The sequence below is a fragment of the Cherax quadricarinatus genome, chromosome 11 (genome assembly GCF_038502225.1).
Source record: "Cherax quadricarinatus isolate ZL_2023a chromosome 11, ASM3850222v1, whole genome shotgun sequence".
NCBI classification, from domain to species: domain Eukaryota; kingdom Metazoa; phylum Arthropoda; class Malacostraca; order Decapoda; family Parastacidae; genus Cherax; species Cherax quadricarinatus.
The window spans coordinates 22,448,048-22,464,254 of NC_091302.1; the positions used below are offsets into that span (position 1 = coordinate 22,448,048).

General features: G+C 38.6%; 1 protein-coding gene across 1 annotated transcript in view; it reads left to right on the forward strand.

Moving 5' to 3' along the window:
* LOC138852537 (probable glutamate receptor) overlaps window positions 1–16,207 on the forward strand; it is a 184,208-nt gene that overhangs the window by 40,829 nt on the left and 127,172 nt on the right. Inside the window, exon 7 of the mRNA XM_070083856.1 lies at window positions 8,084–8,209. Coding sequence (XP_069939957.1) covers window positions 8,084–8,209 — 126 coding nt within the window. The remainder of the gene's footprint in view (window positions 1–8,083; window positions 8,210–16,207) is intronic.

The following is a 16,207-nucleotide window of genomic DNA, read 5'->3' on the forward strand; positions in this document are numbered from 1 at the left end:
ATATATATATATATATATATATATGTATATATATATATATATATATATATATATATATATATATATATATATATATATATATATATATATATATATATATATATATATATATATATATATATATATATATATATATATATATATATATATATATATATATATATATATATATATATATATATATATATATATATATATATATATATATATATATATATATATATATATATATATATATATATATATATATATATATATATATATATATATATATATATATATATATATATATATATATATATATATATATATATATATATATATATATATATTATATATATATATGTCGTGCCGAATAGGCAGAACTTGCCATCTTGGCTTAAATGGCAACGCTCATCTTGCCATATAGGACAAGCGAAAATTTGTGTATGCAATAATTTCGCCAAAATCATTCTGAACCTAACAAAAAAAAATATATTTCACTGTGTTTGCTTAGTATTAAATTATTATAAACAAATCTAAAATATATTTGGTTGGGTTAGGCTAAAATAAATTGTTCTTGTTGTAATAAGGTTAGGTAAGTTTTCTAAGATTCTTTTGGAGCAAAATTAAAAATTTTTACATTAACATTAATGAAAAAAATATATCTTTAATCATGTAAGAGAAAATTTTAGAAAGGACTTAATTTTAAATGAGTTCTTGCTAATTGACCAGTTTTGCATATTCGGCACGACATATATATATATATATATATATATATATATATATATATATATATATATATATATATATATATATATATATATATATATATATATTCTTTCTTTCAACACACCGGCCGTATCCCACCGAGGCGGGGTGGCCCAAAAGGAAAAACGAAAGTTTCTCCTTTTACATTTAGTAATATATACAGGAGAAGAGGTTACTAGCCCCTTGCTCCCGGCATTTTAGTTGCCTCTTACAACACGCATGGCTTACGGAGGAAGAATTCTGTTCCACTTCCACATTCTTGATTGTTTTGGGTGTATATACATATATATATAATATATATATATATATATATATATATATATTATATATATATATATATATATATATATATATATATATATATATATATATATATATATATATATATATATATATATATATATATATATATATATATATATATATATGTATATATATACATATATATATATATATATATATATATATATATATATATATATATATATATATATATATATATATATATATATATGTATATACACCCAAAACAATCAAGAATGTGCTGGTCCTCCCACATAACGAGAATCTATCTATCCTGCCGAATGCTCTTAGAAGATTAAATATACAAGTAGTATTTAAAAATTCATGGACTGTTAGAAGCATCCTGATAAAGAATGCACCCCAACAACATGTTCGTGGTGTCTACAGAGTTGACTGCAACGGTTGCAGCCTCTCCTATTTGGGACAAATGGGAAAATCATTGGAAGTGAGAAGGTCCCTGCACTGCTATTCGATACGTATAGCACAGGAGTCGAACGAGATTTTCAACCACATTAGATTCCTTACACATGTTGTCCTGTTCACCTAGCAGCAAATAGGTACCTGGGTGTTAATCGACTGGTGTGGGTCGCATCCTGGGGGACAAGATTGAGGACCCCAATGGAAACAAGTTAGACAGTCCTCAATGACGCACTGACTTTCTTGGGTTATCCTGGATGGCTAACCCTCAAAGGTTAAAAATCAGAACGGAATCTTATCTTATCTAATCTTATAACCCGGCAAATTGGCGCTAAGCAAGAGTCATCTTCCCTTGTTCCTCCTGGCTTGAAAGGAATATTGTAGAATCAGCAATTATTAAGCATGATAGGCAGTCATTATACAATATCAGTGACGGGCTGTTCAAATTAGATGTGTTTTTAGTTGAGGCAATAGTACACAGTTTAAAATTGGGCTCTTAAATGAATGCACTGTCTTATATATAGTGCCACACCGAGGAATTAGGGTGTATTTTTCCTGCAGTTTCTGAAGGCTGAACTAGAGTTTGCCTCAGAATTTTGTGAGTTGAATAACCTTGGTATTCTTCCCTGTTCTTAAAGATACCTCTCTCTTTAAATGAGTTTATTTTAACGAGCCCCTTTTACTTTTAGAAGTCTCCCCTTTAAATGATAACATTCTCTCTCCTCCTCCCCCCCCCTGGATCCCGTGGGAGGATGTCCTTAATTTCCAGTGACTTCTACATCACTGAAAATATATTTATGTTTGTAAAGTTACTGATATCATAGCGGGGTGTAGCCGAATTTCTTATTATTGCCACGTTAATTTTGTTTAGGCTATTGCAACATCAATGCTTCTAAGATTTTTCTAATGGTATAATATTCATCCATCTGCGTATGGGTGCTGGTATGTCTGGGGACACTTCCGGTATCCTACTCTCTCTCTCTCTCTACACAGGGTTTGACAAGGTTAAGGATCCCTAGCTCTCTCTCTCTCTCTCTCTCTCTCTCTCTCTCTCTCTCTCTCTCTCTCTCTCTCTCTCTCTCTCTCTCTCTCTCTCTCTCTCTCTCTCTCTCTCTCTCTCTCTCTCTCTCTCTCTCTCTCTCTCTCTCTCTCTCTCTCTCTCTCTCTCTCTTTCACTCTCTCTCTCTCTCTTCCTCTCTCTCTCTCTCTCTCTCTCTCTCTCTCTCTCTCTCTCTCACTCTCTCTCTCTCTCTAACTCTCTCTCTCTCTAGACGTCCTATGAGAACGTACTTGTTTGGACATCCTCCTGTTTTCTGCAATTTTATCAGCACCTGATGATGTGATGATTGAGACACGAAAGGCCAAGAACTATCAAGAACTATCATTTACATTATATATATATATATATATATATATATATATATATATATATATATATATATATATATATATATATATATATATATATATATATATATATATATATATATATATATATATATATATATATATATATATATATATATATATATATATATATATATATATATATATGAAGAAAGAAGAAAATGAAAAGTGAATATAGGAAAGAATCAGATTTGAGGGAGAGAGTATGGAAGGGGTGAATGTATTCAGATATTTGGGAGTGGACTTGCCGGAAGATGGGTCGATGAAAAATGAGGTGAATCATAGAACTGATGAGGGGAAAAGGGTGAGCGGTGCGCTTAGGAGTTTTTGGAGGCAAAGAACTTTATCCTTGGAAGCAAAGAGAGGAATGTATGAGAGTATAGTTTTACCAGCGCTCTTATATGGGTGTGAAGCATGGGTGATGAATGTTACAGTGAGGAGAAGGCTGGAGGCAGTGGAGATGTCATGTCTGAGGGCAATGTGTGGTGTGAACATAATGCAGAGAATTCGTAGTTTGGAAGTTAGGAGAAGGTGTGGGACTGTCAAAACTGTTGTCCAGAGGGTTGAGGAAGGGTTGTTGAGGTGGTTCGGACATGTAGAGAGAATGGAACGAAGCAGAATGACTTCGAGAGTGTATAAATCTGTAGTGGAGGGAAGGTGGGGCAGGGGTCGGCCTAGGAAAGGTTAGAAGGAAGGAGGAGTAAAGGAGGTTTAGTGTGCGAGGGGCTTGGACTTCCAGCAAGCGTGTGTGAGCATATTTGATAGGATTGAGTAGAGACAAATCGTTTTTAATACTTGACGTGCTGCTGGAGTGTGAGCAAAGTGACATTTATGAAGGCATTCAGTGAAACCGGCAGGCCTTGGAACAAGGTACAGTGTTGTACTCTCCCTACCACACTGGTCCAATATTTTGGCGCCCAGCCAACACTGGACGTATGCAGTATGCATTTCCCCTTTGGATGGCCATATTGAAGCGCTAGAACATGATAGTAACTGCTCTCGAGCCCCTGGTAGTGTCGATGAGTCTGGAACCAAGTTCTTTAAGGAAACGTTTGGCCTTTTTACCCCCATCATCCCACTGAAACAAACTGATACTGTTGGCTTACTTCTCTGTACTTGCCGAACTTGTACTCCTCCCTGTGATCAGTAGCTCCTCCCTGTCGCCCGACGCTGGTTGGTGTAGGTGTCAAACAGCGTCGACATGCATGTATGGTCCAATGCTAAGAGCCTGCCCTTCTTCCAAGGATAGATGTTGATCATGTCAGGACAGTTTCCTCGGTTGTCTGTATTGTTGGCTATTAGTGATCGGGATTCTCCCTCGGCACTGTGTGTTGCATGCCAGCCCTTTGTTTTGGAACAGTTAAGACCATGTAGACTATAGACTATGTAGTCATATTCCTTGAGCTACGGACTGCTGAAGACTTGGGAGCATCTCAGGAAGTAGGTAAGTTTTGGGATGGACAGACACCTGGTGAGTAGGTAGAAGGCATCATGTGTATCAGTGCCTTCCATCGTCCTGAAGCCCGAGATTTTCTTTTCTATAATCAGATATATGGCATTGAAACCAAGAGGAACACCAAGGAAAGTGCTGTTGGGTGGATCAATGGCTCGTGCTCTTGGTAAAACGGCATTAATATTCTGGATCATCTGTCGACTGGTAGAAACTATTTCACATTTGGTGGGGTTTAAAGATAGCCCAGGCTCTCTCCCATGTCTTTAATTTTTCTGATGTCTTCTAGGAGAGATTCTGTAATGCAAGTTAGGGTACCATCATCCAAGAACCAGATATTGAGCACACTGGAGAGAGCTTCTGTAACCTCCTTGATGACCAGACAGAATAGAAAGGGAGCGAGAGGGTCTCCCTGTTGCACAACCTCAAACGAGTCAATTTCATGCTCCCCAAACAATAGTTTAGAAGTCACACTATAACACAATTATATGAAGGGATAGTGGGAAGGGAAATGTCTAGAAAGTGCTTGGAGAGCAGCATCCTTTCTGATTAGGTTGAATGCATTGGCGAAGTCCAAACTGATCATTGCTTTTTCATCGGACATGTTGTTGATTTATACTCGTGCTGCTTGGGCAGCTACTTCACAGCCTTGTTGAACACCAAAACCGGCAGCCTCTTGGATCACCATTCTTACTGCAGCCTTGGCTGCAGATTTTTGAAAGAACATACCTGTTGATTATACCTGGTAAAGTGTATGGTTGAGTTATCATTGCAAGAATTATTAGTAAGATGGAGACCAGGATCATAGATAAACAAAGAAGTTTTAAGAAGGGTAGGGACGTGTAGACCATTGAGGCATATAAGTGAACAGTATTTAGATAAGGGTAAAAAAAACTTTTGTTGCATTTCTGGATTTGGAAAAGGCAAATGGCAGAGTGTATAGGAAAGCAGTGTGAGAGATGTTCCAATTGTTTGGAATATGTGATAAGTAACCGAAAGCAGAGGATGATGAGGCTCAAGGAGAGAGAGGGAGATCATTTTCTAGTAAAACTAGACCATAGACAAGGATGTGTGATGCCACTATGGTTGTTCAATACATTTTTAGATAGGGTTGTCAGAGAAGTGAAGTCAGAGTGTTGGGAGAGGTGTGTGATTGGAAGATAATGAATCTAACACAAAGTGGGAGATGTCACAGCTGCTTTTTTCTGACGACACTGTGCTTTTGGAAGATTATAAAAATAACTTGCAAAGGTTGGTGTACAGATTTGAGAGGGTATATATAAGAAGGAAACTAAAAGTGAACATAGGAAAGAGCATTGTGATGAGGGTAATAAAAAATGTAGGTAATGATAGATTGCATATCAAATTGTAGAAAAAAGTATCGATGAAGTGATTGTGTTGAAGGATTTGGGAGTAGACGTGTCAGCAGGTGCATTATATGTACTCAGATTAAGTTGTAATAAACTACTGTCAATAAATAAACAGAAAGATGGACAGGGTGCCAACAGAGGTGTCTAAATTGACAGTCCAACGCTCTACCGTCTCTGCCACCAAGCTTACAAGAAGAAGGGGTCAGAACTAGTACTTATTATACTATATTCCTTCAAGGGCACCATCTGTAACCCAGCTGAACTCCTTCCTACATCCTAGGAGCTCTAAGTGTTGGCCTATTCTTGCCTCTCAATTTACAGATCGCGTTTAGAGACCCCTCGTCCACCTTTCTGTTTATTCATGCATTATATATTAAAAAAATAAAACTATTCAGAAATGGTGGGCTCAAGTATACGTGATTTAGAAGTAATGGAAATGTCGCACTATTTTACACATAAAATTGGCAAATGTGCACAAAATACAGTGGAACTCCGGTTTTCGAACTTAATCCGTTCCAGAAGGTGGTTCTAAAACCGAATGGTCCGATAACTGAATTAATTTTTACCATAAGAAATAATGTAAATACAATTAATCCGTTCCAGACACCCAAAAATATTCACCAGCAATTCATTTTTAAAGAATAAATATAGTTTTACATACACAAAAAATGATAAATAAATATAAATAATTATAAGGCGAGGAGAGGAGAGGGAGTTGGGGTTATTTTTTGGAATGGGAATCCCCCATAAGGATTTCAGGTAACAAGTCCCTCTCTGGGGTTACTCTTCTTTTTTTTTTAATGGCTCTAGGACCAGCTTGAGAGTCACTGGACCCCTGTCGCACAAAATATCTGTCCAGAGAGGTCTGTTTCTGGCGTCTCTTTAAGATTTGTCTGAAGTGGGACAAGGTTCTGTCACTGAAAATGTTGCAGATATGGCTTGTTTCAGCTTGGTCAGGGTGGTATTTCTCCACAAAACTTTACACCTCCCTCCACTTTGCACAAATGTCCTCAATGTCTGAAGAAGGCACCTTCTCCCCTCTCCTTATCTCATAATCTAAAGCAATTTCTTCAGCTGTGGTCTGTTACTGTTCCAGTTGAAGGTCTTATAGCTCTTCAGTGGTTAGCTCTTCCCGGTGGTCCTCCACCAACTCTTCCACATCCTTGTCACTCACATCCAACCCCATGGACTTCCCCAATGACACAGTTGAGTCCACAACAGGCAGAGGATCGACAGGGTCAGCCTCAAACCCTTCAAAATCCTACTCTTGGACACAGTCTGGCCACAAATTTCTCCATATCTTCCACTGTTTTTGATCTCTGTTTTGTTAGCACACTCACCCTTTTCGCAACTTTAGCTTCGTTGATTTCTACTTTCTTTGCCAGGACGGAGAAAATTGTTGATTTCGACTTCCCATACATCCTGGTAAGGTCGGCTAAATGTACGCCACTTTCGTATTTTTCTACGATCTCTTTCTTTATTTTTATCGTGTTTCTCGCCTTCTTTATCAAAGGGCTGGCACTAGAAACTTTCTTTGGGCCCATGCTGGCTTATTTCGCAAACAAAATTAAAAAAAAAATGCTCCATAAACAAGGAATTATAACCGGAGCAAAGTCCGATATCTGGATCAAAATTTTGCACAAAAAAAACGGTCTGAAAACCTAAATCTCCGATAACTGGAGCGTGCGAAAACTGGGGTTCCACTGTATTTGAACTTCATTTTCCTAATTGTTGAATAAGGAGGAACCATTATTTGAAGTTTCGCTACTGAGGGTTTAGAAAGTTATTGAAGCCATTCTAGGATGCTAAGGATGGGTTCTACTACATATTTTGAATATACATCACCTGCACATGCGATTTTTTCCTAGTCTTTGAGGCTCTCTCTTGTTATGAGCGAAATAAAAAGGGTTGGAAGGATAAAAATAAAGAACAAAAATGTGGCAAGCACTTGAAGGTCCAGATTCAGGAACAAATAAATAAATAAATAAATAAATAAATAAATAAATAATAATAATAATAATAATAATAATAATAATAATAATAATAATAACAATAATAATAATAATAATAATAATAATAATAATAATAATAATAATAATAATAATAATAACAATAATAATAATAATAATAATAATAATAATAATAATAATAATAATAACAATAATAATAATAATAATAATAATAATAATAATAATAACAATAATAATAATAATAATAATAATAATAATAATAATAATGAAAACAACATTAATAGTACCTGATATTAGATTAAATAAGTTGGCATACAAAGTTTAGAGGTTGAATGAAGTTTTGTAAAACATAATCATAAACAACAACATGAATGTCAGTATCTAATAATATTGACAAATTATTTCTCCTTCTTAAGGTTCTTAAGACGGCCGACGTTGGCAGTGGCAATGGAAGGTTTTTACTTACGAGAAGCTGGTAAGGTTCAAGAAGGTGTACGTCACCACTATGTGATGGATTACCTTGCTCAAGGACTCAACTTTACGTAAGCTCACACTCCTGGCCAAGGTTTTTTTCACTTTAAATATATTGATGTATGGACAAGTCTATTATAAAACAGTAATGCACTTGTGAACATACAATGACAAGCACATACACAATCGTAACAAATACACATGCACACAGAATGTGATTACTATTTCCATGCTCTTATGATGCTTTAAATGTGTAGTTTAAAGAGAAAAAGAATCCCAAAATGAGATCTCAACATCCAGAGGAGACATGAAGATTTTTGAAAAATAGTTTCTCACTGCAACTTACAAATAATACTTCAAAGCTTGTATATTATTTCAACCCAGAAATAAAGCATTCACACCACACATTCTACCCCAGCGCAAGAACTACATTCTTATCTTTTCACCTAAACTAACATTTACCCTAATTCAACATTCCGTTACCACAAAACAAACTTCAAGAATATAAAGAAAGAAACAAGGGATAGGTGATTAGGCAGAGTTAAGGAAGTACAACCAATTACCCACAGCTTGGAGGAAGGTAACAGCAAATAAAATGAGAATGATCTTTATGAACAAGTATCTTAGGGCTAATATGATGAAAGGGAGAACAAACAGTATTAAGAGGGAACTTGTCTTTGAGACCTAGGCAAAGATGCTAGAAGATTCGGAGAAAAACATAATTGGTGAACAAGAGCATGAGAAGAGCTTTATCAAGTTTAAAGAGGAGGTAAAAGAAAGAGAAAGGAAACTGATGGCAGAAATTAAAGCCAAGAGATAAGTTGTAAGAAAGAGAGCAGTGACCCTGAAAATGAAGTGAGTTGAGTGAGGCAGGAAATAGGAAGGCTTCTTAATAAATTAACTGGAGATAGCTCAGAGATAGAGAAAGAAAGTGAAGGTGGTAAGCAACTAACATTTGCTTAGTAGGTGAGAAGGAAGAAGAAAGTATAAACTGCAAATGACCCGGAGAAATTGAAGATGATGAGAGAAAACTTTGGAGACAAGAATGGAAGAACATGAGGCGCAGAGTTCTCATAGTGCTCGGATTAAATGAAACCTGACAGAAAAATAAAAAGAATAAGGAGGAACAACAAATTGAAAACCTGATGAAAAAAACAGGTGCAGTAAGGGACACTCCTTGCAAACGCTGTGTTTTTTCGGGTACAAATATATGTTGAGGGAAAGACAAAGCTAATGTTACTTCTGTTTACGACACAGAAGGACAGACATGGAAACAGCGCGATTTGAGGATTAGGCTAGCAGTATTTACCGTCTTTAGGCTACAACACTCCCGGAAACTTTTCATGGCTTCGCTTACAACAAAATAACCGAATACATAAGCTTAATCATGCATGAACTGACAAAACATAAAGAGGTGCACCACGAGAAATTTTTGGGAAAAACTCAAACCGTTCGGCTATAACATATTGCGAACCTTTTTAATTTGGCAAGTAGCCACCCTAATAAAACCTGCAACTTAACCTTTGGGATTTTTTTCCTTGAGAGTTCCAGAAGGCAACCCATGTGGGTAGGGGGCCTATGAGCAAGGAAGCTGCTTTTCAGCCTTCCATTCCTTTCGAAAGAATGGAGGCCCCAATCGTTCTCAGCGCGGTATGCGTCCTGTTTGTACCAAATTTGTTCTCATTCATGCAACAGGTTTTGTGAAGTTATCCTCCTTCGACCTCTTCTTGATTACAGTTACTGATAGGCGGACTCTGTAGAAAATGTTAAGAAACTTGTCAGTAATGATCTCATGGGTCTGTAAAGAATGCTTCTCAGTTCAGGGACTTGCTGAAGCTGAATAAGTTTCATTATTCCGTTGTGGAGACATCCATACCCGCTAGCATGAATTCTTGCATGGTCTTGCCTATGTAATGATCTACTAGATATGGACGAAGAATTTAAAAATGAGGAAGTAATTTGTGTACGTTGTTTGGCGACGTACGTAGAATTTTCTTATTTGTCCATTAGCATTGGATACCTCCGTTTGTTTCCGTTGCCAGCAATAAGAACATGTTGACCCTCTTTGTGGAGAGTTTAGGAGTGATGCACATCTCAGGTCAAGCATTGTTTTAACTAAAATGGCGAGTTTCACCCGGGCTGTTCCCGGTAAAAGGCTGAAAAGAAAGTTTGCGCTCTTAAAGAAACTCTGAACATCTAGTATGGTGAGGTTAGGAAGATGGTTGAGGAGTCCCATAACACTCCAAGACCCAATGGATCATTTGCTTCAGCAGCACGAGCTCAGCCTCTTACGGGTAATGCTGGCACACAAACTCTACCTATGACTTCGGCATCTTCCAAACCTACATCTCCTATAACTTTTGCTCCTTATTTAACCCCTACAGTAACTCCACCTAATCAGTATTCCTGCTGACTGTTCTGTACGTCCTAAAGAGGGAAAAGTGAAGCACAACAACGAACTAGCCAAGAGTCACTTTATCGCAAGTCTTGACCCAACCAACTCCATCGGTCCCTCGAGGATAAAGTCTGTAAAGAGATAGTAATCTAGGGACACGCTAAGGTCTGGAAACAATCACTGTGGACGAGCTAAGATCTGCACTTCTTCTCCACGTGGGAACAAAAACTAGAGCATTTCGCCCTGTCAGGAATCGAAGCTCTTAAACTATTGCGTTTTCTACCTGAAGTCTACCTAGCCCATTGACTGTTTTGGTCGTATATATACGTCTTACGAGCCACCATGTTTGACGTATATATACTCATAAATTCTAGCGGCTTCAAATCAAGCAGGAGAAATCTGGTAGGCCCACATGTGAGAGAATGGGTCTGTGTGGTCAGTGTGCACCATATAAAAAATCCTGCAGCACGCAGTGCATAATGAGAGAAAAAACTCCGACCGTTTTTTTTAATTAAAATTCCGATATTGTGGTCTATTTTCGTATAATATTTATGGTTGTATTTTCGTTTTCTTGATCTCATTTGATAGAATGGAAAACATATTATGGAAATAGAGGCGATTTTGATTGGTTTTACTATGAAAAGAACCTTGAAATGGAGCTCAAACTAGGGGAAATGTTTGATTTTTGCCGATGTTCAAAAGTAAACAAATGATGTCATTTTCCAATAAATGTCCAAGTAGCAATTCTAATATGCAGTCATGAATGGGTTGATGTTATTTATACAATTATTACAATATTATAGTAGTCTGCATAACAGTAAATCTGCTATTTTTTGTTTGAATAAAAATTAAAAATAGAAAGCAAGAGTAATATCAGAGAGGCCAAAAGACGTGACTGATGAACAAAGAAAATGTTATTTTACAGCCAGGAATGTCTGCATTGTTCATTCTGGACCCTATTTTGAAATTGTCATATTCTTTTAATTTTCGTAAAATCGGCCAAATTGCAAATTTCTGACCACGTTATGTGGTAGTTGAAATCGGTAAATGGCAGTTTCTTGTACTTAATCAGTAGAGTAAATGGAGTTCCAGTCGACCAGACTCATAGCTATGAGTCTGGTCGACTGGAACAATGGAATTAGCCGAAAATAGGGCTCAAAGTGGGCGAAATCGCCGATTCGTAAGTATCGCCGAGGTCGCTAGCTTCGCGAGAAAGTAATTCCGTCAGTTTTCCATCAAATTTCTTTTTTTTTTTTTGGTGTCATTACAATCGGGAAAAGATTCTCTATCATTTCATAAGAATTTTATTTTTTTCGGAAATTTTGGGACACCAGGAGACACCTCAGGATTTGGGGTTGCGACAGTCAAGGGACTAGAGGTTGTTCCGGGGATCAACGCCGCTTCGGCTCGATCCTCGACTAGTCCTCCTTGTGGATCAGGGCCTGATCAACCAGGCTGTTACTGCTGGGCGTACTGGCTGTTCGGGCTCTGACTATGTGACTATATCAACTAGGGCTGTATTGATCATTTGTCACTTGTCTACTAGAGACCTTTCTAATCAGCTCAGATGGTTTCACAGAAACCAGTTTAATTTATAAGACTAACACATTATAAATCATACAATCTAACGTCTAGAGACTACTTTCTCTATGGAAAATTTATTAGCGTAAAACTGACCAGAAGCTGTATTATCAAGTCATTTCAGAGTATCTAACATAACTGGTACCTACACAGCCTAAACCAATGAAACATTTTCATTAATTTCATATGATGCGTCAGCTATTGAAGATTGATGCCGTTAACCATTGCTATATTTTGTTCAGAGGAAAGCGCCAAACCGGTAGGGGTCGTATCACTCCTGTGGAATGAGAGGTATTCATGTTCGATGCAAGCAAGAAGATAAGTCCAGTGCCTCGGATCAAGAGGCACTCACCAGAAACTACAACATTTCGAGATTAAAAGTAGTAAAATGGCTCTTACTCCATTAAATTTGCCAACTTTATTTTAAGTAAGGTACCCGTGTCGAATTTTTGAACCCGATCTGAGGAGTCTGTCTCCCACACATGAAAGCAAAATTTTGGGACTGCCCTGTGTAACATTGTGCATAGGTCACCCACACTTGTAAATAATTCCAAAAAATGTTGCCCAAAATACATTATACAAGTACTGAGAAGCTGAAACCAATCTACTAAATCATTCTCGACTAATACACACAAATTTGAGAAAATAAACAAAAATGTCTTTCCTAATTAAAACCTAAAAACGCTATATGAACGCGAATTTAAATTTTTCAAATTTTCTTTACTTATTAATATTTTATTTAAAATTCTCGACAGCCCTGTAAAAAATATATTAGATTTTTTTTTATGATGGAGCCCACCTCTGGTGGAAATTGTGGGACCCATAGACTCGGAGAAGTGGATAAAAAGGCTTCTAGAAAAATATTTTGGTTTCTTCCTGAAGTCATCTGAATATTCTACTTCCCTTACCACCCCATCTTTTATTTTTTTTAATGACAGGTATATTTTATTACATAATATGGTACACAAAACTGAAAAGATACATTATTACAAAGATGGCATATACAGTAGATGAGGTTTGAAGGATACATTTCAAGTACATATTGTAATGCGTTTATCACAGATTACAAAGCCGAAATCTCATCCAGTTCCTCACAGCTGGGGCACATATCCAGAATACAGCAGGCATTATCTAACTGAATTGCAGCGTAGAATCGCTGGAATAGAAAAACTCGCCGCCCTGGGATCCTTAGCTACCCTGTTGAGTCCTTTCCCTAACTCCTTAAGGAATCTTAGATGCACTCTTTCCCTACGGGCCAAGGGTTTCTGAGCCTATGGGAGCAAACAAATGATGGGCAGGTTCACTGTATTTTTTAGACTTTTGTGACTCCTTGAAATTGGCAGCTGCCCCTTCTCCCTCCCTGGTATATTGGAGATAGGTATCGGCCAGTGTGGACGCACGTGTGTAGTCCCAAACTATCTGCTTGCCATCTGCCCAGGCTTAAAAGGTGATACTATCTGGTCGCTTTTGGTTACCATCAGTCTGCATTGTTGGGGTGGCTCCTGTATTACTGGGCATATGGCTGTTGAGAGGCTCCTCTTAATGATGTCATTAACCTTATCATGCCTTGAAGTTTTCTCCACGGATCTACGGTGAACAAGACCATGGTACCTGAATTGGCCTTCCGATTCACTGCCTCAAATACACCTGTGAGTCGAGATGTGTTCCAAGGGAGGAGTTGGGAACAGCTAACAGGAAGTCCCCTCTGCATAAAGGCGGGCTCTATTCTTCTGCGATACACTCTCATGCATTGTTGAGGCTATATTCTCCACCAAGTGTGTCTATTAGTAGTTGTTGAGGGGAGCAGATCTGGTTTCAGAGCCCGTTAGCCTATCCCAGAGCGTTGTTCCGTCAACAAAATTTTGGTAAAGAACTCCAACAGTGTCCGTAATGTGTTCAGAATAAATCGCTGCTACAAATACACTAGATGCGACACATGAGGACAGGAAACCAGGTAGTGCAATCCGTGATGCCTTGAGGATACTAATACCGTGTGAGTGTGTACCCACCAAAATATAGCTGCAGGTGTACTCACCAAGTTGTGGTTGCAGGGGTCGATTCATAGCTCCTGTGTTTGTATTCACCTCACCTAGTTGTACTCACCTAATTGAGGTTGCAGTGGTCGAGACTCAGCTCCTGGCCCCGGCTCTTCACTGAGTGCTACTAGGTTTTCTCTCTCCCGGCTCCATGGGCTTTATCATACCTCATCTTAAAGCTGTGTATGGTTCATGCATCAACTTCCTGACAACTCTGTGACTGAAGAAATACATCCTAACATTCCTTTGATTCATCTGGGTCTTCAACTTCCAATTGTAACCCCTTGTTTCTGTGTCCCCTCTCTGAAACATCCTGTCTCTGTCCACCTTGTCTATTCCACGCAGTATTTTGTATGTCGTTATCATGTATCCCCTAATCCTCCTGTCCTCCAGTGTCGTATGGCCGATTTCCCTTATCATTTCCTCATAGGACATTCCCCTTAGCTCTGGAACTAACCTTGTCGCAAACCTTTGCACTTTCTCTAATTTCTTGACGTGCTTGATCAAGTGTGGGTTCCAAACAGGTGCTGCATACTCCAGTGTGGGCCTGACGTACACGGTGTACAGTGTCTTGAACGATTCCTTATTAAGGTATCGGAACACCATTCTCAGGTTTGCCAGGCGCCCATATTCTGTAGCATATGGGCATGTATACTCACCTAATTGTGGTTGCAGGGGTCGATACTCAGCTCCTGGCCACGCCTCTTCACTGATCGCTACTAGGTCCTCTCTCTCTCTCTGCTTCCAGAGCTTTGTCTTACCTTGTCTTAAAGCTATGTATGGTTCCTACCTCCACTACATAATTTGCTGGGCTATTCCACTTCCTGACGACTCTATGACTGAAGAAACACTTCCTAACATCCCTCTGACTCGTCTGAGTCTTCAGCTTCCAATTGTGACAGCTTGTTTCTGTGTCCCCTCTCTGGAACAACCTGTCTGTCTACCTTATCTATTCCACGCAGTATTTTGAATGTCGTTATCATGTCTCCCCTGACCCTCCTATCCTCCACAGTCGTCAGTCCGATTTCCCTCAACCTTTCATCGTAGGACATACCCCTGAGCTCCGGAACTAGCCTTGTTGCAAACCTTTGCACTTTCTCTAATTTCTTGACGTGCTTGATCCGGTGTGGGTTCCAAACTGGTGCTGCATGCTCCAGTGTGGGCCTGATGTACACAGTGTACAGTGTCTTGAACGATTCCTTACTAAGGTATGGGAACGCTATTCTCAGGTTTGCCAGGCGCTCGTATGCTGCAGCAGCTATCTGGTTGATGTGTGCCTCCGAAGATATGCTCGGTGTTATGGTCACCCCAAGATCTTTCTCCTTGAGCAAGGTTTGCCGTCTTTGGCCACCTAGTCTATACTCTGTCTGTGGTCTTCTTTGCTCTTCTCCGATCTTCATGACTTTGCATTTGGCAGGGTTGAATTCAAGAAACCAGTTGCTGGACCAAGTGTCCAGTCTGTCCAGATCTCTTTGAAGTCCTGCCTGGTCTTCATCTGATTTAATTCTCCTCATTAACTTCACATCATCTGCGAACAGGGACACCTCTGAGTCTATCCCTTCCATCATGTCATTCACATATACCAGAAATAGCGCTGGTCTTAGGACCGACCCCTGTGGGACTCCACATGTCAGAGGTGCCCACTGTGATACCTCATCCCGTACCATGACTCGGTGTTGCCTCCCTGTCAGGTATTCTCTGATCCATTGCAGTGCCCTTCCTGTTATATGCGCCTGATCCTCTAGTTTCTGCACTAGTCTCTTTTGTGAGGAACTGTGTCGAAGACCTTGCAGTCCAAGAAAACGCAATCAACCCACCCCTTTGTCTCGCTTCTTACTTCTGTAACTTTGTCATAGAACTCCAGAAGGTTTGTGACACAGGATTTGCCTTCCATGAATCTGTACTGGTTGTCGCTTATAATCTTGTTCCGTTCCAGGTGTTCCACCACTCTCCTGATAATCTTCTCCATGACTTTACATACTATACACGTCAGTGACATTGGTCTGTAATTTAGTGCCTCTTTTCTGTCACCTTTTTAAACAAGGGGAACTACATTT